General features: G+C 45.6%; 1 protein-coding gene across 3 annotated transcripts in view; it reads right to left on the reverse strand.

Moving 5' to 3' along the window:
• The window catches only part of tenm1 (teneurin transmembrane protein 1), a 229,552-nt gene that overhangs the window by 133,922 nt on the left and 69,246 nt on the right, over nucleotides 1-26,384 (reverse strand). For all 3 annotated transcript variants that reach the window (XM_053879956.1, XM_053879955.1, XM_053879954.1), the window contains 2 exons: nucleotides 19,532-19,769; nucleotides 7,917-8,155 (listed from right to left, as the gene is read on the reverse strand). In XM_053879956.1, coding sequence (XP_053735931.1) covers nucleotides 7,917-8,155; nucleotides 19,532-19,769 — 477 coding nt within the window. The remainder of the gene's footprint in view (nucleotides 1-7,916; nucleotides 8,156-19,531; nucleotides 19,770-26,384) is intronic.

Consider the following 26,384-nt stretch of genomic DNA (forward strand, 5'->3'; position numbering starts at 1 on the left):
GATGACTGTCATCTCTCCTCACTCAAATCACATTGCAGTTCAAACAGAGGATGTAGCAAAACAAAGCCACGCTCGTAGGTGGTGTTTTTTTGGTTTCACGGTGGCTGGAAATAGATAATGAGGCGCGAGGTCCGCGGCAATATTCTTCAAGATTACAGATGCAATCTTAATCTGTCCTCCATCTCTCCTTAAATGGCCCATTGGCAGTCATCGTGCCGGGGTCTCATATCTGACGGCCGCGTGGTGCCGGGTGAGGAGCGGCGTCTGCGGGAGGCGGGGGGGCTGGGGGGGAGATAAACAAATTAACAAAGCTATTCACAGCCCATGCGACAGCGGGGGGTTGGGAGGGGAGGGGAGGAGGGCACCACAGACAGAGCCCAGCAGCGCCTCGGCCAATCACAGCAGGGGGCATTTTCTGCAATCACTTAGGCCCAGCTTCATCTCCGCAATCATGCAGCGTCCTATTGTTCTGCTAATTGGAGGCCTAATTTGATCCATAAGATGAGGGGCTGGTTTTTTTTCGCCGGGTTACTTTCCATTTCAAATGAAGTCACGCCACTTGCACCATGAGCTTGGAGGACTGGTCATAATTGTAGGTGTTTTTTGGTTACTCTCAACTTAGAAGGTTGAGCAGCACACCACTCTGCTCCTTAGTTTCAGTCTGGACTCCACGACTCACCTGGCTGGCAGTCTCACCAGGAAAAGGTCAGGCGTCACCATTCCGCGACTGGCCTGCGGGACTTGGAGGTGTCGCCACGGTTCATTTTCAGAAATGTACCTGAACATTTCATGGTCACAAGTCATACTTAGGAAGGTGGCGTCATCTTCCTGACTAAACTTGGGAAAGTCTCTCTGTTGCCCAGGTCTTTGGTGTGGAATCATGTGGGGAAGGCTTTGGTTTTGATGGCAGCAAACTTGACAATGGCGTCTAGCCACTTTAACACTATTGGTGAGATTACATTCCACTGCCTTCATTCTTCCCACAATGGGGGGATTTTGACTGTTACTGCAGCATGCAAACATCAGAGACATTCAAGATGTAGACTTTTGACAAAGAGGGCAGTGGAGACCGAGCCGGAACTGACTACAGTAGACTGGTGCTCAGTTGCATTTCTCTCGTTATATAAACAGATGCAAACACAACCCTTCAATTTCCAGGACAGTTTGTAATTACACAATTGTAACTGTGCTGGAGAAACAATTATTTTAAGTGGCTGAGTGTGGCTTTAAGTCAGACAGATGGATTCAAATGTGTGTGATTCCGACATCCAACAAGTTGGAGTCTTTCCAAGACCAGCAGCTCGATAGCAGCTCTTTTTTTTTCCAGATTCCACAGAAAACAGCACATCAATTCTGGGCGTAAACCACCCACAAGTTGGTTCTGATGAAACTATAACAAATGGACGTTGAATGGAGAGCCAGTGGATTAGACAACTTCTAAGGATTTTAAAGGGGTCAGACTTGTTATGATTTCACCGAGTCACCTTGACTTGCAGCCACTTCAGGGGAACAGCGAAGGGAAAACCCCAAACCAGGTCAAGTGATCGCATGGCACTGTAGCTTGGGGATGCTCCTGTCAAGTTAATGGACCTTTCCATCAGAGCTTGCTGAAGTGGTTGGAAAACAGATTTGCTCGAGTCTTTTCCTGGAAATGACATTACCTTGAACCTCACACCTTGTTTCCACTCAGTCTAGTGAGAATCACTCATCGGCACCGTCTTCACATGGCAGTCATTATCACATGATTCAGAGGCGGCTTTGGGACGTTACTTACTACCAAAATCATTCAGTAGGATTTCACCCTGCGTCAATCCTGAGATGCCAAATGAAATCACATGACTTCAAATGGAAATTCAAGCGCATGAGGGCTTTAACATTGTCACCTGAACTCACTGGCAACATGAAAAGCCTTTTCTGTTGAGCCAGTCTAGACAAGGCAAAACGACTAGTCTTTTTTCAATCCGTGACCCTAAAGACTGAATCCAAAGCTTCCTCTTAGCTCATAAAGCAAGCCGTTTGTATGTGGTCTGACCTTGTCTTTCTGAATAAGCGAGAATCTCAGGAGAAATTTCACCAGTGACTTACATTTGGCGAGTCTGTTTCCTCCTCCATTGGACGTGCTCACTGCTCCACCTGTTGACTTTCATCCGCTCCAAACCATCTTCACTATGTGGCCAATACAAACAGCGCCAGTCACACTGTGCCAGTGATTTCTGACATTTCATCGGACTTTAGTTGCTGACAGTTTTTTGGTTAGTATTGTGTGGTTTAGAAGGGGTTGGTGATATGGCAAAGAAAAATCACAATATTTTTTTTAACTATAAATTTTTTTGCATAATTTTACATGTATTTTTGAGACCAGCTCAGTGCAACCTAAACACTTCTGCTTTTAAAACAGACTCAAAGGAAAATAAAAATCACACAACTTAAGATTTTTTTTCGCCATCGGGTAAAGAACATAAACATAACCAAAGGTACACAACACTCTGTTAAAGAGCATTCTTGCAGTATCAAACATGAAACTTGCTTTAATGTCAGCGGTAACAAGACTGTTTGCTTTCATCAACACAGGATTTCTAACCGGATTTAAGTGCACCAGAACAGCCATGTCTGGTGATTGAACCTGAACATGAAACATCTAGCAGCTTTAGAACATATTCTTATTTCATCCGTCACCACCTTCTACGGAGTAGACTTCATGACAGATTCCTGTCACGGTTGATTAGTCAGGAAAACCATTTTAACTGGCTGTTACTGAGTTAATGTCAACATGCAGCTAGCTAACTTACAGTACCTGCTTTGGCGTGATTTTATCTCCGTTTTATTCTCTCGGTGTGTGGCAGGACAACGTGCGCTCCTGACCAGTGAGCTCTGACAGCCAGTGGCGGGCCAACCCTGGTTTAGACTTCTCAGGCTGTATCCTCCTGCTGAAGTCTGGGACCGAGGCCCTGCTTGTGCTGCATGCCTGGATTCATCTGAGCTCCATCAGACTATTCAGTTACCGGCTGCTGCAAAAAGTTGTCTGTGGAAGAGGAAGAAGTGGCCACAAAGCAGCAGAGGATCTTACAGTGGACCACCTCCAGCACCGATTGTTTTTTTCCCCAACATGGCCGTGGCATGAATGGAAAGACATGAGTCTCTTCTGGGCTAAAGAGCGAGTTATCGGCAGGAGTGGAGCGATACTGGCAGACAACTGACAAGCCGTTCAGGCAGAGCCACAGTGTGTGAGCCGAGTGGCCAGAATGTACCGTCGCCTCACCTGTCAATGATTCCTTTGCTTAATCAAACATGAAACATGCTAATGGACATAAACGAGCGTGTGCTTTCCCTTCCCGTGAGATAAAGAGTAATTAAATTCTCTTAACTCAACACCAGACACCAGGGACTGTTTGCTGTTGCGGCATTAATCTCGACTTGAGAGAGGCTTTAGATTAGAAAGAAAACATTTCAAATTGTTCAGTTCAATGTGGAGCGACTGGTCTGTAGCAGTGGAAATCGAAAGATGGCTGTGGCTTTCTTTATACCAGCGTCTTTCAACCGGGGTGCGTGAGAGACTGTCAGGCTGAGACCGTCTGAACCGCACAGCTAACACAGCTAACACAGCTAACACAGCTAATGTGACGCCTCACTCCCCAACTTTGTTGATTCTCGTAGACTCTCAAAGTTTGCTCAGTGGTTTAAAAGTTGGTGAAAAACTAAATGCACAACAAAAATAATGTGCTCCAAAATGTGAAGAGAGAAAGAATGATTCAGGCAAAGAAGCGAAGGATTGGTCTGGAAACTCCACACTACAATAGAACCATGCAAAAGAGAAGTGATGAAATGGAAACAGTTATTGAAAGTTTTATTGCCCACCGCTTTTGTTTCTGCAAATAGCATGGCAAAATAACAGCCGAGTGTCAGTAGCTACAGTTTTTCACAAATGAATGGGTATTTTCTTTGGCCCAGGTTCCTGTGGTGGTGAGCCGCGCGGTTTTTTCAGTGAACCAAGTTTGCCGTGGCTAGAAAAAGGTTGAAAAACACAGCTATATAGCAGGGCTGGCCGACCCGCGGCTCTTTCCCCAGTTTCATGCGGCTCCTCGCCAAATGAGCCGCTGAATTGGCTGCGATTTTAGTCCAGTTTCTGTGGAGGTGATCGTTTATCCAGGAAATAAGAGGAGAAAGTAAGACGAAAAGTAAGATCCAAATATTGGGGAGGGGGGCTTGGAGCACGTGCAATGGCAATGTGAGTGGTGGTCCTCAGGCTTGGAGCCTCATCGGATCCACCATCAACACCACTGACATGACTCAGTTCCACGCTTGACTCTGTCCTTCCCTCAACTAAAGGTCTGGCATGTGTTTCACCTGTGACTCACTGTTGATGGTGGTGAAGTCCGTGAAGAGGAGACGCTCCAGTCTGCAGCGTGGCTCACACACACACAGAGCAGGGCCACGTTATTGGTGGCAGGAGCCACGTCCAAACATAGAGGAGTCAAGTCAAAGGCGCCCACATTTCTATCTACGCCGCTTGATATTTCCAGGAGGATCAGGGTCAAATGGAGGAGTCTGAAAAAGACATGCACCTGGTGACACACAGGGATGAGCTTGAGCCGCTATACTGAGTCAGGTGAGAGGCTGCTCAGGTGAAGCCTCACAGCCTGAGGTGTCTGTAGCATGTGGCTCTGTACAGCAGCACAGTCAAACAAGGTGGCTCTCAGCCTCGGACTGGTCGGCCACCCCTTCATGATACAATGTCAAACAAAGGTTTGGATGTGGTGAGGCATCTCTGTTGGCATCAAAGCACATTCTAAATACGTGATCATTTGGCCTGCGAGAGAATCCGCATTAAATGAAGTGTCTCGGTCGAGCGAGTTGATGTGTCCAAATGTGTCGATCCACGGTGCAGACTGTCTGGATGTTAGTGCGGCAGTGCGGAATGACAAGCAGGGAGCGAGTGTGTTTGGTACCAAAGATCATTCTGCATCCTGTCCTCAGTCCATGATGAGATTATTGCCCAGCCTTATTAGAAGACGAACGCTAACAAGACATCACCCGCGTGAAGCGCCCGTGTCCGCGAGGCAGATCTTAAGAGACATGACCATCGTTTTTCTTTTTTTCTGGAGTCAGCCTGTGAATGACTTCATTGGTGGTTAAAGTGGCCGAGCGTCTTTGTGCTGCGAGCATCTGATCATGTGGAGATCAGCGGCTCAAGCTCCAGACAAAGGAGTCGCGCTCCATCCTTCATCTCCCATTTGAACACCTTTGATTTAGTGGCCAACATATCAGTCGCGCTGGAGGCCCATACGTCCTGGGGCGGTCGCCATGACGACGTCAACACAGAGATCAATCACTGCCAAGCAGGAGCGGAGCATGACACCAATTAAAAGGTGATGTCGTCTCCAAGTCATCACTCACACTCCACAGTCATGCACTAATTACTGGGGCCGGGACATTAATGGAATAGCATGGTTCAGCCGGGGGATTAATCTGCATGGATTCACCCGCCTGTGTGTGATGTCTGTCTCTGTGACGCCCGCCCGCGCGCGCGCACGCGTGTGATTAATGCCAACCCCTGACTGCTCCGCTGTGACCTTGAGCGCCACCACAGGCGGTAAATGAACTGGCGGGGCTCGGGTGTCTGCGCTCGCGCGGACGTGCCACGGCGCGGAGCCGGGCCAAGGTTGGGCTTGGATTGATGCAATTGAACAAGATCGATGAATAAATGTAGCGTGTTGCAGGAGAGAACGGATGATGTCAGTGATGAACCGTAGCCCTGAACTCTCAGCTTTTGATAAGGACATTGAATCATAGACGGCAATAAACAGGGCCATAACCAGAAGCCAGTGTCATATGGAGATTCACATGTCTCAGTGCTCTTTTTCCATTCACTCATGGATGAGAAGAAAAGCAGCGGTGATGGCGGCTGTCGGCTGCAGTGAGGCTCACAGCATCTGAACCCATTCCTTGCTTCAATAATAACAAAATATGGCTATTACAGATATGAAAAAAGAGGTTTACATTGAGAACAGCGTGCAGCGTTCAGGTGTCTCAATATTAGGCTGTTGTTCATTTAAAAACGACGTCATCGTAAGGATAGTTATGGGAATAAGACTGGATCAAACGGACTGGATCAGGTATTGGATTCCTTTCAAGAACACGTCCGATCCGATCCATACGCATGAAGCTGGTTCATTTCACGTAGCGGGTCAAGCTGTCATGTTGTTTTGACTTTGCCATGACTCATCAAACAAGGCCTAAGGCCTGGTATTTCATGCCATGTGTTCATAAGGCACTTTACATGAAGGAAGGAGAAGAATACATTTTATTTGAATACTTATTTTTGCCTTGACCTTAAAAAATTGCGACCTGTGATTTGTGGCCACAGAACTGCTACTCTTTAACTCGTCAACATGATTGACACGTGCATGTTAAGGTACCATAACTCCTTGATGGGTTTATCCTGAGCACAAGGAACAAATGCATGCCACCGCAGCGATGACTTCACTGAGGAAGACCAAGATACACAGACTGTGTTGTAGGTAGGATGGTTTGTCAAGTGCTTTATTTTATCATGTTGTGACAGAGGACTAGTTTGGGACCATTCGTTCACATTCTATATCGCTCCCTCAACACGACTCAACTGTCAGTGAGAGAGGGAAGACCATCAGGCTGCTCACTCCAGATCGGCCTAGCTAAAAACACTCGGACAGTAAACTTGTACATTTGGAAGATAAAATGAATAACAAATCTGAGAGTGAAATTTTGTCACGGCAAACAGGTAGCTTTAACACCTAGTTTGTTATTCACATTATTTTAGCCTTACTACCATGTTAAGAAGCTTAAAAATCCAGTTATCCATTTCTTTATTTATTTTCTACATAAACTGATATTATACTCTCAAAAACTCTTCATAGCGAAAAATTCAAGTTCACAGCTTGAGGTTGCCCTTTCAAAGACAAAAGGAGTGAAAAACATGCATTTATCCGGCCTCTGACCAACATCATTTTTACAGACACATTTTTGTTGTTTTGAGTGAGTTGCCTGTCCAACCTCAACAGTTGGCTCTTAGACATCTGTTTGTGTGCATCCCTGGCCGATATTATGACATGCTAATGTGATGGAACTAAACAGGTTCTGCACTCAAAAACAACTGCCAGGGAGTTTCTTGACTTGTGAAAAATAAATACTGCTTTATTTATGCGTTACAAACAAGATGTCAGTCCTTGAGTTGGTGATGACTCAGGGATGGAAATGAGTCAGAGGAACTCCCTTAGATATGAGGGATTCATCTAAGCAGCTAGTGAAGTCAACAGGACTCACATATAACACGACGCACGACATGAGTCAGAAGCAGTGATTCTGACTGGCGGGTTAATGCGCCCATCACTTTAACCCACGAGTCTCGCACGCATGCACGTCTCTTAAATCTATGCAGCCACTGTGACTCAGGCAGCAGTCACAGAGCTCTAAGTGGTGATGTCAGAGCTGCTTGAAGAGACAAGACAAACGCCGCACAGCCACCTTTTATTTCAAGGAACGGCAGGTAGCCATCCCTGACCGCGGCCCCACCAATCTGGGCAGTGGTCATTAAAGGAGGGAAACATCAGTGAAGGATGGCGCCGTGCTGATGAGGCTGCACTCGGCCGAGTTTTGCCATCACCACTGGATGAGGTGAGAAGTCCCGTTGATAACTTCGGCAAGATAAATACTGGGTGTCATCCAGTGCCATCAGTTCGCTCTGGATTTTGTACTAAAGTTAGCAAAACTGAAACCACATTTCGCCATGAACCACTGCTCATATTTAGGTGATATAACTGCCGGTCCTATAACTATCATGTTACGACGGGGTTCAGGCGTCAAAACCATTCCGTTTTTTTCTACGCAAAGGAGCAGCTGCCTCCTGACAATTCGCCGACCCGACGGGACCGTGGACTCACCGATGACGTATGTGAGCAGCAGAGCCAGGGTGAGCGTGAGCAGCGACGCGGACAGAGCCGTGCACTTCCAGTTGCAGCAGCGGTGAGGCTTGTTGAAGGTAAACAGTGGTCTGGTCACGCTGCTGCGCGGGAGAGGCCTTGGTGGAGGGGAGTAGACCGTGCCCGAGGTCAGGGGGTAACCCTGCCCTGCCCCTGACAGCAGTGCCGATGAGCCAGAGCCTTGCTTGAAGAGGAAGTGTCTGGAGGAGAAGGAGAATCAGCCAACTCATCACACTGCTTGACAGACTTCTTCAGATGAATAGTTAAAGCACAGAAAAGGCGCAGCCCTGAACCCAGAGCCTTGTTTACATCTCTGCTCCATCATTGGCTGTGACAGCGAGTCAGCTTCCTCCTGCTGAGCGTCTTGATCACAGTTACACCTCCCCTCTTCATGACCTCACTTAGCACCTCCACCAACCTCATCCTGATCCCTCACACTCGCCGTCCACTCATGAATCTGAAACGGCTCAAGCTTCTTGTTTAAAATGCTCTTTTGAGAGGTTGGGCTGCTTTCAACTTTTGACCTCGTCGGACTTGAGGCTGCCTGAACACTGCCGCCGCCCTCATGGTCACCTGCAGCGGTCCATTGTTGCTCAGCAGGTGAGGTCAGCGTGAGCTGCAGGAGAGGCGGCGCCTGCGAACCATCCAGGAAGCACATCCTCCTGAGGCTCTAAACCTGCTGCTGAGAGTGGGCTGCTTGGCAAACATGAGGCCTTGGGCCGACTTATAATCATCTGCAACAGAATTTTAAGTGCTGAATAGATTATGAGGCATTTCTTCTGATTAAATGAGGCTTTTACGCCGCATCGCGCTCAACGGCGTAGCTGAATGGTGACTGTCTGAGTAACAGTTTCAGGCCGACTGGTGAAGGAAGACAACATCCCAAAGGTGATATTCTGGATGCCTTAGAACATCAATAGGTTAGCCGACTAGTTCACTGTCACCTATTTTATATGTATCTTCGAGAAGTCTTGAAGAACACACATAAAGACTGAAAACTTGGCTTTTATCCGAAGAAACACAAGTGTGTTGACAAACCCAGTCTACACTTAAAGTGTGTAGCTTTATGTAGCATCTATTTCTGTTGTATTTTCACCCACATCTCCCTACGTTTAAGTGCCCTACATTGATTTTATCTGTATAATAAGACAGCTGTTGTAGCATTTCATCAAATACAGTGGTCATAATGAGCACAATTGAAAGCGAAGGAGAACGTCGGTCAAGCTTGGGCAAGACAGCAGAGGCGGAGCTTACAGCATCTCCAGAGTAAACCACCACACCAGCAACATTTTAGCATCCGCCCCCGTCGTCTTGTAGGAAACATTTCTTTTGCGTTATTAGACCGACAAAATAATAAAATGGTAGCTATTGCAGTAGTAGAAGTAGTAGTGGAATTTCACAATGGTTGCTCTGGTAGTTTTAGTAATAGGTGGTCCATATGACTTGAGTGTCAGTGGTAGTTCACTAATATACTGTGAATACTGTTGTGACAGTATTCACAGTCGTTGTTCGCTGACATTAAATAACAGTATATTATTTTAAGCGGTTAAGCTAGATGTACCCTCTTCAATAGTAGTTAGTGTAACCCTATTTGTCGCAGCGCTACACCTTCAGATAGTCGCTGTATTGTAGTATTTATTGGAGTGTCTGGGCTTGTGGTAGAAGCTGCATTAGTGGGTTTTGCAGAACTGTTTCATGTGGCTGTTCCTGTAGCAGATACTGGTCTGGTCGTTGTCGCATGTAGCAGTACTTGCTTGTGAATGTGAGCAGTTGTACATGTAGCCACCAGCTGCAGCATGTTGTGATGGCAGCGCTAAGTGTAGCCAGTGATGTAATAGTGTGGTTGTGTTATTCCGTTTCCCAAACGGAGACAGCGAAACGTCTTCATCCCCGTATCCAACTGAACAAGAGTAATAAGAAGCAGGACGGCCCTCCACTCCGCCGCCCGTCCCCGCAGACAGAAAGCAAGTCAGCATTGTCCCAAATTCTACCTGCCACCGTCGGGCTGCTGTTTGTAACTTCCTGGATAAGTTTGAGGCAGGAAATTGTGATCCCGGGCGCAGGACTATGTAGGACAGAGCCTTGCTAATTAGTGCCACACAGCAAAGACATTATCCTTTCTCGTGGCATCAAGTATCTGATTCTCTTTATGCAAATCTGCCCTCGGTGGAATACAGTCTCGCTCTGAAGTTCGCCTCCATGCAACTCATTTAAAGAACCCCTGAGGTGGCGGCGTGGAGAAGGGAGAGCCCGCTCCTGACGCCCCACCGAGGCTGAGGATTCAAGAGGCAGTTCACACATGTCAAGACGCAGGGAGAGTAACTCGCTCAAATCCCATAATCTCCCGCATGTTTGGCTGCCTTTAATCTAAAAGGTCTCCCAAATTAGCGAGAAGGTATTGCATCATTAAAGATTGATCCCAAAAGCTGAAATGAAGGCTGAGAAGTTATTCCCAGAGCCCAGCAACTCCCATTGCAATTTATATAATGCTTGAAAATAGATTTGTGGTGGGAGGCAATATTGGCCAAGTAACAAGTGATGTAAAAAGACATTAACATTATTCACAGTTTGAGCGGTTAAAATTGAAAGGTGCCCTCGGAGCACAGCACACACGGCTTCAAGCTGCAGTTCAGGTACTGGATCGGAGAACGTTTCCAAATGTGACAAACTCTGCTGCAGCTAAGAGGAGTAATGCACGTGGGGTGCACGAGGCGCGTGGATATGAAAGGGAATAAAAAAGCTCCGCCAAGCAAAGATCAATGACTTACCTGTTCTTTTTTTTAGAATCATCAAAGCCGCTACTTCAGTTATTCAGTGGCATTAGTCAAAGCGAGATGAGGTTCATTTTCATGATGAAAAAGTACACGTTGGATGGCGGATGATGATAGGGAGCTAAGCTGAAGGGCAATTAATCTAGCTAGCATTTCATCTGTGTGGTGTTTGGCTAATGGAGGGCAGGGATTGGAGGTTGTCAGACGTTGTGGGTGGAAAAACACGGGGGCCGGAACATTATGCAATTTGAAAAGTGGATCAGGGCAATTAGAGGCCGGCGCTGGCGTTGGGCAGCTTGGACGGAACATTTCCGACATGAAACGGTGGTATGATACACGCATTGGTGGAGGATAATGCAGGGTTTGGGTCTGACATCGCTGGAAAACTTGGGGATAGATGAGCCGGTGGGTAGATTCTGGTACAATGGAGGCATCGCCTCTGTCTCTCTGGGTTCTTTGTTCAGCAGGTCACTGCTCCTCCTGCTTTAACATAAACACTGACTGTTTCTTCAATTGTCACTTAAACACCATTTGATGATCGCGCGACACTTTTGAAAAACACACCGGGGAAATCCTCGCCCCGCCCCCCTGGTGATGTCACCTGATGATGGATTTGGAATATTTGTGTTTTTATACCGCTATGTTGCAGCTCATAGCAAGTTTCAAGATACGATATGAACTTTGATGGATTGTTTCAACTTCAGTCGGAAGTTGGTTTAGCTGTTTTTGACGGTGCTGTACTTATTCAGATAGATAGATAGACAGACAGACAGACAGACAGACAGACAGACAGACAGACAGATAGATAGATAGATAGATAGATAGATAGATAGAATAGAAGATAAGAAATAGAAATAAAAATAAAAAAGCAAACAACAGTTCAGCATGTACAATATTCAGCTAGTTTTTACATCATATCAATAAGAGTGAAACTGGTTATTTACAATAATACACAGCGTGTGTGTGTGTGTGTGTGTTTAGCCTTCTAGCAAAACAGATAAAATCCATATGTGCCCAATAATATAGTAAAGTAATATATTGTAGTAAACTATGAGTTACGCCCACAATAAAAATACAATAAAATACAGTACAATTTGACTTGTTTATACTCTCCTCTACATCATGAAGTGTGTTGGTTAATAATAGAAAAGAACAACTAACTGGGATAGTAGTTTGATCTGGCCAGAATATGACTTTTGGTCGTCGGCTGTATGATATAAATATCCTGGCGCTCCTGGAGTGCAGCTGCTCCAAGGATTGCCCCAGGACAGTGTGTTCTCTCTGGAGGTCAACGCCAGCCGGGAGTATGATGTGTGGTGGCAGATGTGAAGCCTGCTTGTCGCGCAGCAGAGAGTGTGAGGTCAGCGGCTGCAGGTGAGGCTAATGTCTCTGAAGAGCCCTCAGAGGACAGGCCATTAATGTCGGGCCAGACCGCATTGACACCAGCCTTGCAACTCCTCGGCCATACACGGCAAAAACACATCCATCTTGGCCGCGCATCTGCTCTGACAACCGCCTTTATCTCGGCAAACCCTCTGCAAATGTGGAGTGAATTTAAAGTTCCTATTTAAAAAAAAAAAAAAAAAAAGGATTTCAGTATCATGAGAGGAGACAGAATAAAGCGGATCATGAAACTTGTGTGTGTCATAACATTACAAGGATGAGGATTTGCATAGCAAAGTGATCTCAGGTTCATATTCACAGGGATTTCCAGACATTTTGATGTTTTACACAAGTTGGCGACACGCTCAGCACAGTGGTTACAGTGGCCTCAACATGACCTATAGGTCAGGTCATGTTGAACAGTTTACTAAATGGTTTTCCGGTGTTGCACAGCAGGAAGTAGTGAGTGTATTCCAGAGCTGCTTTGAAGCTCTACCTTACTGCTGGACAGTTGGGGACAGTTCCCTAGGAAAGTTTGTCACTGAGGGTTGCATCCACGTTTCATGGCGTCAGGAAATGTGGCAGGAGAGGAGGACGCTGATTCAAATGAAGGCCTCATTTGCAAGGGAGTAGGCAACTCAGTGTCAACCTTGGAGGTCACAGTCCACCTGATAGCCCCCAGTCTGCGACCACTTACTGCACCAGAGAATGAACATAGATGTGTTGAGTGGGATAACAGGGTTGTATAGGACTCAGACAAAGAAGCTCCTTGTTGTGATGATAAGCTGCGTTCTGAACATTGAACATGTTGCATGTGACTTGGCAATTGTGCAGCACTTTGATGAAGTATAATGTAACGAGAAAGTCATTAATACCCCACTGATGTGCTTTAATAAAATTCCAATTACACCGTGGATTGTCATATCGCCATCCTGCCTCTTTGTATTGTCCTTGGCATCTGCCTATACCGTGGCCCTTATGGCTGTCAATCATGAAAGACAGATGCCATCCATCTTCGTGCAGTCTGCCTCGCCGTCTCGTCTCCACTCAGCCGTCCAGCATCTGCTGAAGGCTGGATCAGACTGGGGTCACAGCAGGCTGCACACAGAGCCACCGCGCACCTGCGGGTCAACGCTGGTTCAACCATGGAATAGGGAAACTCACGCATACGGGTGGCTAGAGAACACAGAAAAGTAAAAGTGTTTCACAATCTCGCAGCCAGCCGCGTCCACTGTAACACTTTTATTGCTTTGTTAAAGGTGTATTGGAGCCCAAAAGCAGAGACCCAGAGTAGAAATTGTCAAATTTGTCAAAGCTCCGGCTTGTCTTTTCTTGTTGTGTGGCGCTTTTAAAAAATGCTTCACTTTTTCTTCATCCTGGCGTTTGATCTTCTCAGACAATATCCACAGGCGACGCCCAGGAAACGCACGATTCATATGGTGGGGCAGATTTCCCCTCAGACAGGAAGGAAATGAGAGTCCCTTCTCTGCAGGAGTTTGGGACCGTGGCCCAAAGGCTAAGTGGACCTGCAAACACCCGGGTGACTCTTTGTGAGTGTGGTCCTCCGAGGGCTGCGCACACCTTTCCGTCATGTGTGTCCGCGGACGTGCAAATTCAAGTCTGTTTGGCGGTAAGAGGACCAGCCGAAGCGCAAGTCGATTTCTCATAGTTGCACAATTTGTTATGGCCCTTAACACACCCAGTGTGGCATCCAGGCAGATATATTGAATATCCATATCTGCATCCGTCCTCTTACACAAGCTGACCTCTCCAGAAACATCACAAATATGTAGCTGAGAGGAAGATCCATGCGCACTTCAAACAAACTTAATCTCGCCTGACGTGCGGTCGATACACTTCAATACGGATTCATGAAAAATACATCGACGAAAATGTGAGCCTGCTTGACAAGTCATACTGGATGCATTTTCAAATCGCCGCTTTTACTAAGGTCGAAGCATCGCTGCTAATTCCATCAGCGTCAATGCCAAGTTGGTAAATAGCAGATAAATCTTTCATCTCAATCCAGAAATGGAGCTGATAGCTACAGCAGGCTCGGAGTAAAACAAATGAAAGGACAAAATCATCAGAGAAGTTCTGTAGAAATCTGGGAGATACGCTCATACGTTTCACTCACATAAGCCACTGTTTCTTCGTCCCTCCATGTCCACAAACGCTGGAAAAGTCCATGATATCAGAGTTATGAGGGAATAAACGTAGCTGACTGTGAATGTCATTCGATTTTATGACTCTGAACTAATAGTGCACAATCAAATTGTACTTAGATTCCTATAAAGAAAGAACGCTTGTTTTGTCAACACACTTTGGCTGCTTTTGGGTGGTATCAAGAGACAATGGAGGCAATTCAGCGCTGAAAACTGAACCATTGACTGCCAACACAAGTCATTCTTTATCCAACAACCTCACGATCTCCATCTCCGATTCCTCCAACTGTCCTCTAAAGCTTCTGTTTCCCTCTGGCTGCCTCTCCTTCTACGAAGGTAGTTCTCGTCCCCCGCTTCTTCCCTGCCCACTCTTCTTCACTGTCCTTTGTCCATTAAATATTAAAATAACCATGGAAAACTGAAAAAGGAAAGCAATAAAGAGCCATTTGTTCATGGCCTGTTCCTCACTTTTACGATGTTTACACTTGTTATTCCAGTGGAACTACCAAGGCCAAGGGTTCTGAACCTTTTTGACCATCCAATAGAACTGATCCATGACTCTTTCATCTGTGACCAACAGCCATATTTAATCTACTTACATGTAAAGACACCAAAGCCTTGTGAAATGACAAAGATATTTATTTGTCATGCAAAAGTCCAACCAGCAGCAGAATCAGGTGCAAGTCATGTTCATCACATTTACTAAAGAAAAAAAAATACACTTGATGAAAATGTGAAAAAGGGAATAAAATTCTGAATGAAATAAATATAATAAAACCATGTCTAAATATCATAAACTAAAAGCCCAAAGAAGATATAAATAAAGTGTAAGTGAGTGTCGACATAAAATTAATTTTCAGAACTGCTACAACAGGTACTTTCTTGAACAGTTTTTACTGTTGGCGGGGGGCGAGATCATTTTCGTTGTCCTTTATTCTTTTTCAAGAACTTCTCCACAGTTGCTAACTATCACAGTTTTGCAGCTGTCAAGCCAATGTAGCGACACACTACTGCCATGATATTATGGATTAAAACTGTGCGCCTCGAGAGCCTCGCAGCCCAAACAAAGTTTAAGTGGTCCTCCAGGAGGCGCTCGCGGCCCAACCATTGGCCCCGGCCCTATGGTGAAGAATCACTGACCTGGGTCGTTTCCTACCTAACTGAACCAAACTGGACACATCTCTTTCGCTGGAGCTTGTTTTCCCTGGAATGTGTGAGATGAGCTGTCTCTACAAGATGGTGGCTGAAATGATGGTTTAGACGAGAAAGAAACTCGTATCTACTTGGTAAATTAGGGCATGATCCAGATTCCAATAGCCTCAATTCACTTGGACCGTCCCGAGCCACGGAGAAAACGCCAACCTCCCCGGACTGACCAAAACCAAGACTGTAGTCCGCCCCTGAAGAAAGGCCATTTCAGCCGCCTGTGTACAGGATCTTGTTATTGAGGCCATGACCCTGGGTTCATGGCTGCGGGGGAGGAGGGAGGAGGGAGGTGGACCTTGACAGCTTTGTCTGGAGACTAAACCTGGCGCCTCTTCTTCTTACCACTCTGGCGCCTCAAACTCTCTGTGAAGCAGATCTCTCAAAGATGAAACTAGAGCGCTTCAAAATGAAACATTACATTGAAGAGTCCTTTGGAAATGGTGCTCAGGAGATCGTGGGTGTGTCACCATCAGGCTCATGAGCAAGAAATGGAGCCCCACTTATTAAGGGTCAACTCCGGAGATGGTGCGCAGCTTCACTCGTCTCCAATGACCCGGCACACCGAGTCTTACACGTCCCTTTATCTCCAGACAGTTTCATCGAGTTGAGGAAGTCAGGAGAGTAGTACATTGGTCACCGCGAGTCATGGCGCGAGTGTGACTCCTGACTGGGACTTCAGAGTCACCACACCACTACCATGTCTCTGGAAAGATCATGGAAGCTGTTTTCTAATTCCAGCCTGACAACCTCTTTGCTGGAGAACAGTTTCCAGAACGTCCTCAGCCGCGTCCGTATTTGGATCGACGATTATCCAGCGAGTGACAAGCATGCACTTTCTGCTAATCACCTGTCCCCAAAGTCAGTTTCATTTCACTCGTGTCCCAGATTGTGCTATTGTGCTTCTGCATTTTTCATCTACTTCTGCCTCAGGATTTCATCTACTTCCCCCCATTTCTTCTACCAACTCCTCTCAAAAACAAGCGTGTACTGAGTTGTCTGTGTGCGTACAGTCGGCTTTATTTGTTCCTGGTGTTCAGAAGCTATTTATCCTACCACGACGTATTGTTCAAAGTAGTGTCAGAATAACGCAAAGTATGGGGCCCATCTTGTTTGTTCCCTTTTTTTGTAGTTGAATCAATCTGAGACTCTACACCAGGGGCCACATGTGGCCCAAGGCCTGCATGTTTGTGGCCCTTTCGACGTTAGACTGAAACTAGAACTGATATGTTTTAGTCACCACCACTTCATGGTAGTTTGAATACTACCATGTTCTTCTTTTCATTGGCCATTTTTGTGTGTTTATACATTGAAGGAATCTTGAATTGAAAATGAAAAAAACTATTTTGAGATAAATTGTCTTTTTATCTTGAACGTCAAATTAAAAGTATATAAATTGAAATATTTCAATATGATTCATGGCATATTTACACTTCTTAATACACGTACTTACATTTCATCTGTTTAGGTTCATTGTGTCTTTGTAATTGACGTATATATTTTGGATATTTTTCCATCATGTCTTATAGTCACCACTGTCTTTCTTTCGATGATGGCCCCTCACAACAGTCACAGTTTATAATGTGGCCCTTGAGTAAATTGAATCACCCACCTCTGCTCGACAGTAACGGACGCTCTAACTTTCCCCACAGTTTTCTTTTTTAATTTGCTGCAAAATCTGGCATTTCTGTCACAATACAAAGTGAAATTTGCAGCTTCTCTTTGACTGATACACAAGAGGACGGGGTTCAAGGTCGCACTCCACAATTAGAACTTCATCTTCATGCACCTCTGACACATCTTGTCCATTTCCAACCGCCGTCGAGCAAATGATGAATTGAAATTGCCACTGAATCTAATTTCATCCTTCCTCTGCTTTAAAGGAGGTAAGATCTCATGACGCTGCGACGCATCACTTCTTCACAGCTCCTCTTCTCCTCACGCGTGCAGCACCACAGCCCTCATTAAACATGCAAACATGGTCTTGCTGCACCTTCCCGCTTCTTCCCCAAAGCAGCCTCAGAAATGCAGATCTCCTCAATAATTCTCTCTTCAATTATTACTGATGCAGCAAGCAAAGGCTTAATTCCGTTTGATGGGACACAAATCCAGCGGCTCATCTCCAAGGGAAATCAGGTAGCACAACTGCTCGGGGAATAACACTCTGTTCCCCAAAAAGGAAGAACCTTCCCCAGCGAGATCTAAACGGTGGCCCCTCTCGCACAGTCTGGACGACCAGCGGCTCCGTAATGGGCCGCGCTGATGTTACGCTTCATTCATTTCTTCCATATTCATCGGAATTTTAGGAAGGTTTGCCAATTTCTTTTCCATCTAATGGTCCTCATTTGTGAGATTAAAGGGAGGCTTTTAATGATGAGAGATGCTGGGGATGTTGAGGGCTGCGCCTTTAAGACACGCATTGTTTCTACTGTAATGGGACAGTCTGCTGAACTCATTTGCAAGGCAGCGCTGATTTTACATTTCTATTCATGGTCTTGACTTGACTCAGGTCCGCTGCTTCACAACAAGCCATCCGGAAATGAAAGCGTAAGTCAGTAACGGCTGTAAAAGTATCCGAAACATCGTGGCTTTGGAAGAGAAGAGCATTTTCAGGGGGTTTCTTTCTCTCAGTTCTCACCATCAGCCTGCAAATTCAGTATCACACCGAAGTCGTGTACTAGATCTTCAGTAGAGATTAGTGATACACAACGATTTCTTGAAAATTATTCCTTTTAAGTTCTGAGAAACAATTTCTCTTGGTGACTCCCACAAACAGACCACAGACCAAGCTGCAGATGTGATTTATAATTTACATGTTTTAGTGCCAGCTTGTCAGATGAAAAACTAATGTGCTTACTTTTTGACATCTGTTACCGTGTACAACACAAACCTTGAATTGAGAATTGACTCGAATGCTGACTATTAAGATGCACACAACCAAACATCTGCTGAGGCTAACATGCTGTGAAGCATCTGTACGTATGTGTCACCTGAGTGCCAAACTGTGTACAAATGTTCGACCCATCAAAGCTTTGTCAACAGCATTTTGTAAGGTGAGCTGTGCCGTGGGAGAATTCAAAAAGTGACACAGCAGTGTACGAAAAACAACAAACAAAAATGCACAACATAAGAGTGTAGTTAGATGGCTTATATATAGAATAAGCGTGACCAACAGAAAAACACTCTTGTCTTTAATATACAAGTTGTTTTGGCTCAAGTGGTGTTTATATGTATATATATATATAAAAAATCTATGTTGCTTGACAACCACTGAGTCAGCAATGAAAAGCAAATGCACTACTGATATTATTGTGTTGTTTTATTGTTAAGATCATGTCCACCAGCATTGCTGGATGTCACGTGGGGCTGGTGATGTCCCGGACAACCTGATGGTCATCTCTGGGTCTGTGGACAATACTCACTTCATTATTGACTCAGTGTTGTTCAACAAGCTCAGCATCTCTGGGAAGGTCAGAGCTCTATCTCATTCACAAGATGCTCCCCTTGTTTCCTGCCAAATGATTCCCAATCCTCCTCACACTTTCAACTTCAACACCTTTTTTTATTTATTCAAGTTCAGGTAAAATCATGTTCCTTTACGAGGCACTGTCTTCAGGAACAAAGTGATCTTATGTGCAGGCCATATAAAGTGTCTATAAAGTGCAGGATGCTTGAGTCCGCGTCATATTTAGCATTTCTATTATTTCAGATCTCAGTCAAGCAGTGGGCAGAAGTACTCATTTAACACAAATGAAATCACATTCATTCTGATCTAGCCACCAAAGCCTTTTTGTACAATCATGTTTCCATCAGTAGCACATGCTTTTTCTATCCCAAGTTTGTGTCAGATAAAATTTAGCAGATTTTGTTCTGAATTGACGCATATTTTATCATCGGTCTAGCCATACTTCTTATGAAGAAAGTATAAGTTGGTGTTTCAGTGATGCTCCGACTCCTCCAGCCTGCTGCCTCTTCACACTTTAATATCCAAAGGTTTCCAGAAAGCCAAATAACTCTAGCTGTTGGGGCGGGATGAACTAGCGAGCAGCCTCACCTGGTCTCCAGGGGAATGTTGCTGTTGAGCACCCAGCTGTTGTGAAGCTGCGCCTGGTCCGTGCCGGCGTCTGCCCCCTGGCCCCCCTGGCTGGCCTGGCAGCGCGACGGCATGGTCTTCCTCTGCAGGCTGACTTGCGTGTAGGGCGCCGGGCGAGCACAGGTGCAGGCGTGCGGCGGAGGCGGCGGCGGAGGCAGCGGGCGGAATGTGAACTGACCACCTGGACTGCTGGGCAGCTCTGCGTGAGGAGAGATGGGGGAGACATCAACAGCTTTATTAGCCGCACGCTTCCATAAATTAAAAACAAAACTGGCACGTCACTTGACAGTTTATTATTATGGCTTCGATTGAGGACCATAAATCAGCTGGAGAACTTCCCCTGTCCACTACCGGAGGTTCTTCCAGCGCCACTATAAATAGCTGGCCCAGCGCACGGCTCGGCTTCATCTGAGGCCGCCCGCCCGCCCAAATCACCCATGTGATGTTGACTCTCAGACATGTGGCTGCGACTCCCTCACACTGGCAGCTTCTGGGGCTCCGCTCACGATCCATCATTTACTATTCCCACGCCCGATCACGCTTCCTCCTCCCGTCCTGCTGCGCTCACTTCAGTTTCACTCCGTCTTCTAGAAGTGACTAATTACAGTTTTGCAAAAAGGAACTGTGCGCAGGCAGATGTTTGTTTAAGTCGTCGGATCGAAGACGTCTCTTTGCATGCGTGGAAGCCGCTGCGGGGGAGATTGTGCTTGTCTGCGTTTAGAAGGGCCCTGCCTGCCACCAGGCTTCCTCGGACGCGGCAGCTATTCCCTCCCAAAAGAGCCACTCTGCTTAGCTTTATTGACAACGACTGTAACATTAGCCTCTGCTCCTGCTGCACCAGGCCATTGTGTGAGGAATAGTGCCTGCATTCGCTGCCCAACTGTCAGTGCAGGATGCATATATCTGGCAACCTCCCGAGGGGGGCATTCACTACCGAAGAATTGCATTAACAGCAAATATTAATCCTGCCAAATGAAGGCAGAGAAATATGTAGATAATAAGCCCGCTTCTGTGGGCTGCAGTTTCATAGCAATGCACTGTAGTCTTTTCTACGGCTTTACTGTGGCATTGTTTTGACCCCTCACTCCATGACAGTATAGCACCCAGCCAAACCATCCGTCACGGAGCCACGAGCCCATTCACGCCGGACTTTATTGCTCCCTGTTGTGGTGCATTCACATTTTCAAAATCTATACAGTAGCATTTCTCACCGCCGCAGACAAACTGGTGGGTAAATATTTCCGCGCTTCTCCTGGAGGCCATCTGTCCACCCAGAATAGCGCTTGAGACCGTGCTGGACGTCTTGTGCGAGCACGTACTTTCCTTGTTAGCTTGTCATCCCAAAACACAAATCTGTTTTGTTTTTGTTCCAGACGCAGTAATATGCCTGTCTGTGTACTGTGTGTAATACTGTGTATAATCCCGTCATGACTTTTGACTCACATGTTCATTCCTCACGTATATTGTTGCTCCTGGCCATCTGTCGTCATCCCGACTGATATTTTTACACTCAACACATCGCTGTTGAATCATATCTAAAAATGTGTTGCGTGGGGAGTAAATAACACCGAATCAGCAGATTTGTGCTGCTTATCAGGTTGTGCTAAATCGACACAAGAGTGGATAAAATGACTGGGACCTGTGTATTTGTGTCATCACCTGGAGCTTCTTTTTTGTTTTTTTTTAGGTCAGAAGCACCGCGCTGTATTAAAAATGACATGCTTAGGGAGAACACTTTCGTAACGCGCGTGTTTCTCCAGTTTCCACCGACTAATCCTACACATGTATATTATTTTATATATGCGGTGCACTTGTTTCATAAAATGCGTCGACGGAGCTTCGGCGAGTCGAGTCTGAGACGCCCATTCATCATCCCCAGATGACTTTATTACAGTGTAATAGCTTTAACGCAGAGCACTGCTGAAATATTTAAACATTCAGTGCAGTGGATTTTTCTACAGGTACATTTACATCTGGAACAATATTTCAATAGTTGCTTTTTAGCATGTACTACAGGGGTTTGCAACCTGCTGAGGAGCGCAGCAAATGTGCAGTCGTCATGTAGCTTTTGTCTGTCTGCTAGGAAAATAACTCAAAAATGGATGACGGGATTCCAGTTAAAATCACAGTCAGTGATGAGGAACTGCAGCATGAGCTCCGATGTTTCCTGTGTCAGACTGAGACAAAGGTATACACTTAAAAAACATGAATACAAGTAGTTATTTGAATAAAAGTTGTGTATTTAGAATTAAAAACCCTAAAGTGGTGGATAGGGTTGCAGCGTCACCACCAACTCCTTGTGGAGTTTTTAAGGTGAAGTTACAGGATGCAGAGCTAAAGAAGGTGGGGGGCATGAAGTACTGAGGCTCAACTGTGCAGGGCTATGGAGAGTGTGAGAGGGAGGTGAAGAAGCAGGTGCAGGCAGGATGGAATCATTGGAGAAAAGTGTCAGGTGTGATGTGGGACAAAAGGTTGAAAGGGAACGTGTCCAAAAGGCTGGTGAGGCCAGCAACGTTGTATGGTTTGGAAACAGTGGCTCTGAGGAGAAGACAGGAGGCAGAGCTGGAGGGAGCAGAGATGAAGATGCTGAGCTTCTCTCTGGGATGATGATAGGATCAGAGGGACAGCACATGTGCTCAGGTGTTCAGGAGACCAAGTCAGAGAGGCTGGATGGAGATGGTTCAGAGGAGAGAGAGAGAGAGAGAGAGCCAGTACATGGGTGGATGAAGATGTTGGAACTGCCAGGCAGAAGGTGGAGAGGAAGGCCACAGAGGAGAGTGATGGAGGTGGTGAAGGAGGACATGAGGTTTGAGAGAAGAGGAAGCAGAGGACAGGGGGAGACGGAGGTGATCCGCTGTGGCCACCCCTGAAGGGAAAAGCCCACAGAGGAAGAAGACTCTGGTTTCCTCCCAAAACATAGTGTTGAATTGATGTCTGAGTGTGATCTTCAACACTCTCTCATGCTCCCTCAGTGACTAGGGAACCTTCCTCTAAGGGCAGCCTTGAGCTTTTCAGTGGGCTGTGTTTCGGATCAGACCAACCAATGAGCACAGGCCTTTTGCTGGTCCAATGCTTGTTGTGACTTTAGGACCCGACCTCACTTTGCTGGTCTAAGTAGCCAGCTCAGCCCATTTCCTCCAACAATAGAAGCCACACAGCGAGACTCTTTCCTTCTGTAATGACTGGAGCTGCGATCACTGCATTACTATTGTGAATGTAAATTCAAATGAGCCAGCCTGCACATCAACAACATCCATGTTATTGCACCTAAATGAAGAAAATCCATTGAAATGTGAGCAAAGGTGTCACTTTCCGTGACAAGACTTTTCATCGGAGCCACATTCAGGGTGAAACACTGGAGGTGCAGTCTGTTTCTAGTCGGTTCGTTTCAGCTGTTATCTACCGTCTATTTTAAGGCCGACAGCAAACGTAGGTGTAACTGGTGCGAATGCGAGGCAGACATGTTGCATGCTGCATTTGAAATGAAAAGCAGAAGTATCGGCATCGACGGCACTTTGACTCGGGGGAGGACTCGTCTGTGCGGTTTCAGCTCCAGCTTGTTGTACAAGGGGGGGGAAAAAGTGAAAATTGAAACAAGCCAAGCTGTTTACACATTCCTAACAACCACAACAGTTTCGCCCTATTTGCCTGCATGGCAACACTGCGCAGCACACGCCGTCACCAAACAGAAGCAAGTCAAACAAAAGGCTTGCAGGCGCCAAGAGGAATAATGATTATTTACAAGCGCAGGCGACTGCAGCGACGCACAATCACACTTCCACCGACTTGTTAAATGGTGTTTTCCTAACCCTGCTATCTCGACCAGCACTGGGACTGGAAAGTTTGATGAAGTGAAAAATGGACAGTTCATTTAGGGCCTGACGCTCGGATCAGAGCCTTCGACCCTTCTCACCCTGGTCATGGACTGTTTGTCCCTCCTCCCTCTGGCCGGAGGCAGAACCTCCCGTCACAGGAACAGCTTCTTCCCTTCGGCCGTCAGAATCAGAATCAGAGTGACTGACGAATTTATGATCAGCCCCAGTTGTTTTGGGTTCTTTATTTATCAGTTACTTCTATTATTTTCTATTATTTTTGTTCATGATTCCACATTGTTCCGAAGCACTTTGCTAGTTGCTGGGATCCTCACAGACCATGGCAATAAAGCTGATTCCCATGATCACGTTTGGACAACCAAGTACCAGTACTGACATTTGAGTACGAGCTGAAACCAAATACTGATACAAGTAAATGTAATTACAATTAAACAATATCTCAAATAATAATAATAAATAATAGCAAATATAATATATCATGTATTCCTGTTTTCTGCGATAATGGCACGAATAATATAAACAAAATTTGAAATAAACACAGCGCCAGGTTAAGTAAAAAACGACTACAGACATTATTATTATTATTATTATTATTAGCAGCAGCAGCACGTTATCCAGTTATTAATGATTACAAAGTACTTACTGGCATCTTTGCATCATATTTGCCATTTGTCTTAAATTGGTTACCAAATGTTCGCTACACCATACTGACTGATTTTCTTACCAGTTATATTCATTAAAAAAAAAAGTAAATAAAGCAAGTAGCTGTAATTGTTTACTCGTGGTTAACATGTGCTCCCACAGTGATTATTATTGTTATCATCATAGTATGATTATTAACAGTAGTAGTAGTAGCAGCACTAGTATCAGTATTACTGGGGTTCCACTGCAGAAGCTGTATTTGCTGGAGGTGTTTGTGTATAAGGCCAAATGAAAAGTGCAGGAGAATGCAGTCATTATTGAAGAACTAGTCCTCACAGTTATCAGTTAAATCATAAAAAATGAATACATCAAATCATCGAGCTCCTCGTGGTGAGGACATGATGTGTCGAGGTGCAGTAGCCTGGTTCCTGGCTCCAGCAGCAGACAACACACTGCTGGCTGACGGGTGGCACAGGGGCCCAGCTGCCAGATGCAGCTTCAGGAGGCTGGGCTCAGTCAGCTTTGGGTCTCCAATCCCCAAAGATCCACAAAGAAACTCAATTGCTCTGCTCTCTCACCCGCTAACAAAGGGCAGAGAGACGCTCCTCCATTTGCTTGCGCTCAGTGAAAATCAAATCAAGCACGCGGGGCTCTGCTAAATAGTGGGTGGCGCGCTGGTGATGTCGGGCCAAGGCAATGTTTGTCTGGAGTTCCAAAACATCAAATCAACTCCACAGAAGCTATTACAATTGGAGATGACATTTGTGACAATATGGATTATCCTCCCCGCCCCGCTTCCCCAGGGACTTAGCCTCCCAGAAAAACAGACTGTTTTACGGCGGTGTGTCTCCACCAGCTCTGCTTACGTAAGGCCGGCATGAGTGAAATGCTTTAGCAGCCGGCAGCAACAGGAGTATGTGGGTGAGATATTAAAAATGCATTAGTGCAGGTATCTATTCATGGACGCTGGTGAGCTCAACCCGAGTCGTCACTACACAACAGTAAAAGCTGAAGTATTTCTACACACTTCTCTCAGGGTCAGGGGTTTGAATCCAGTCTGTAGGTGCGTCCATAAATAAACACCGGGAAATGACCAACTTCAAGGCTGGAAATCAAGCTGCTCCCCCCATGTCTCCAGTACAACGTTCTCTGCAACGACTGGTGACACTGTCACTGTTGTCGCTGCTGTGTCGCAACTCCAGTGGCTCCGAGAAAGATTTCACCTGTCGTGGAGCAAGGAAGACTCGTGCAGAGAAGATTTCTTTGGCATGGATTTGGAGTCGCACTGTCTACCTCACGCGTTTGCTCCCCTCTGTTGACAGCACATCACCAGATCGTAGCATCACCTGAGACCAGCGCATGTGCAGAGGAAGGCTTTATTCAACTGTCACAGCGGTGGGAACAAATATGAACAATGTATCAGAAATACACCGCACTCTGAATAGGTTTGAACGCGCATTCCTGATGTTCCCAGCCAGATGTTTGGCTGTGACTTCCCCGGCTGTTTTGAATGCGGCGACGACCACATAAAACGTTCACTATCATAAGCCGACGCCACGCTCAGTCACTCGTAAAATTACGCGCTGTAATAATATGAAACCCCGGTATTTAACAGGAGAACGGGGCGCCGTTGTTTGCCCCCTCTTTCTCATTGGTCTCTTTTGTTTCACGATGGAGCCGGCCCTCCAGTGCTGAGTTAATTTCTCTTATTAAAGCATATCAAATCCATAGAGCCTGACCTCAACAATATCAAAGCCCTGCAGTTTTGCAGCGGACGTGATCATCTGAGGAAACGTTTGACACCATTATTGGGCCGAACCCAGCTAAAACCACAGCTCTAAAAATAAAAGCTTCATAATTTCCCAGAGGAAGGCTTTCCATCCATCGCGCTTCATTATTATAAACTAAATAAATAATTAACCCTGCTGAAAGGTCTGACAAGTTTTTTCTTCCTTCCGCAGCGATGAGACATGTTATCCATCCATATGACCGTGAGTGAGGCACACACCGCCCCTCACCTGTCAACACCGGGCCTTGTGTTTTCATTGATTTATTGTTATTATTTTGTATCTTTAAATGAGTTATTACTCCGTCGAGACACAATTTCATAGTTTTCTGGCTAGATTTGTTTTATTTTATTGTATTCACAGTTTTTTACTGTAGTTCTTAAATTATTCATATTTCAAATTGATTTAAATTATGCATGTTTAGTAACTTTAATATTTTAGTCTCTTATAATAATAATAAATTGCCAAAAACAGTTTAAGTTTAAGTCAAGATATTCACAACTTAAATTGAAAACCATCACATATTTATTATTTATATTGCAAATGCTGAAA

The sequence above is a fragment of the Synchiropus splendidus genome, chromosome 11, assembly GCF_027744825.2.
Source record: "Synchiropus splendidus isolate RoL2022-P1 chromosome 11, RoL_Sspl_1.0, whole genome shotgun sequence".
In the NCBI taxonomy this organism is placed as follows: Eukaryota; Metazoa; Chordata; class Actinopteri; order Syngnathiformes; family Callionymidae; genus Synchiropus; species Synchiropus splendidus.